Source organism: Antrostomus carolinensis, unplaced genomic scaffold, assembly GCF_000700745.2.
Source record: "Antrostomus carolinensis isolate BGI_N321 unplaced genomic scaffold, ASM70074v2 scaffold10538, whole genome shotgun sequence".
NCBI lineage: Eukaryota > Metazoa > Chordata > Aves > Caprimulgiformes > Caprimulgidae > Antrostomus > Antrostomus carolinensis.
In genome coordinates, this window is record NW_010330919.1 from 14,832 (window position 1) to 16,463 (window position 1,632).

Sequence of the window (1,632 nt, forward strand, 5' to 3'; positions counted from 1 at the left end):
AAAGCAGGAAAGAGAGGAAAGGCAAGTCCCTCAGCTTCTTCAAGGGCCCCTTGATCAAACAGAACAACAATAACTCCCCCAAGAAGGCTGTGGAGGTGAAGGAGGAGGTGAGGAATGGGAAAGTGGATGACCAACCCTCAGCACAGACAGAGGCCACTGGCCATCAGGAGGAGAAGGAGACCTCCAATGAGTCCAGCACTGTCAGCATGACCCAGACCACAAAAGACAAGCCCACAGCAGAAATTTTGCCAGCGGGGCAAGGACAGAGCCCGTCCCACCCCCGGGTGAACCCATCTTCCAAGTGGTCCAAGATTAAGATCGTCACCAAGCAGACTGGGACTGAATGTGTCACTGCTATTGAGATTGTCCCAGCTAAGGCAGGAGCCTCTGACCACAACTCCCTGGCCAACAGCCGCCCGGCCAACGTTGCCAGGAAGTTTGCTAGCATCGCCAGGAGCCAGGTACGGAAGAAGCGCCAGATGGCAGCCCGGGAGAAGAAAGTCACCCGCACCATATTTGCTATCTTGCTAGCCTTCATACTCACATGGACTCCATACAACGTGATGGTCCTCATCAACACCTTCTGTGAGACCTGCGTACCTGAAACAGTGTGGTCCATTGGCTATTGGCTCTGCTACGTCAACAGCACCATCAACCCAGCCTGCTACGCCCTCTGCAATGCCACTTTCAAGAAAACCTTCAAACACCTTCTCATGTGCCAGTACAGGAACATTGGGACAGCCAGATAAACTGGCACTCAGGGACCACTTCAGCAACGTTATGGAAGCCCTTCCTTTTGCCTCCTTTGCCAGGGAGGGGTCTTCTGCTCCCCACTCACAACAGTGTAGACTGTGCAGTGATTGCAGATGATGCCCTTCATCCAACGCTGACAAGGTCCAAGGCACCTCTGAGATGCAGCACCTTCCAGTCACCTTGGGCCTGAGGACTAACTCGGGGAGCCAGTGGGAAAGCTGGAGGTGAGAGGAGGAGATGTGGTCACCAGGAGCCCTCCCCAGCTCTTGGGAGGTTGGCCAAAAGGCATCAGTGTTTGTCCTAAGACTGGATGCCTCTTCTCCCCATGGCTGACCATCTCCAGGGCATCAGAGCTTGTCTGCATGCAGACAGCCAAATGCTGGATGCTTTCAACAGGCTTTTAAACCTATTTATTACCCAAGAAATGAAAAGCAACCAGGGCCAAATGTTTGCCAGCCCATCTGGGACCAGGCTGGCTCGGGCATGCTGACGAGGAGTCCTGCTGGCCCAGCCAGACCCCTGACAAGGCAGTCAAGATTGTGGCCTAGCAGATGTGACAAGCTCCTTCCTTTCCCTTGAGAGATATCATTGTACATCCTCATCCAGGGACCAGGGGGGACATTTTTCCCTGGGCTTCGGCTCTGCTCTCCCCTTCGTGCCCTTTCTGCCCTCGGCCACCAATTGGCTGGACAGAGACAGACAAACCACGCATCTCACTCCTGGGTGAGGAGCATGAAACTCAGACGTCTCCTACAAAGATGGAAACTAAAACTGCAAAGAAAAGCAGTGGTGTGGTGCAGAACTTCTCTCCATAGCCCCAGGTGAACGTGGCCACTGAGAAGTGGGCAGCAGCGACAGTGGAAATGACTTGGGAGGGAC

The 1,632-nt window shown here is 54.1% G+C and overlaps 1 protein-coding gene across 1 annotated transcript in view; it reads left to right on the forward strand.

Annotated features, from left to right (window-relative positions):
- The window catches only part of LOC104528911 (muscarinic acetylcholine receptor M4), a 2,248-nt gene extending 1,499 nt beyond the window's left edge, over positions 1-749 (forward strand). The window contains 1 exon segment of the mRNA XM_010173067.2: positions 1-749. This exon segment is cut by the window's left edge and continues 19 nt beyond it. Coding sequence (XP_010171369.1) covers positions 1-749 — 749 coding nt within the window.
- The last annotated feature ends 883 nt before the right edge of the window (positions 750-1,632 follow it).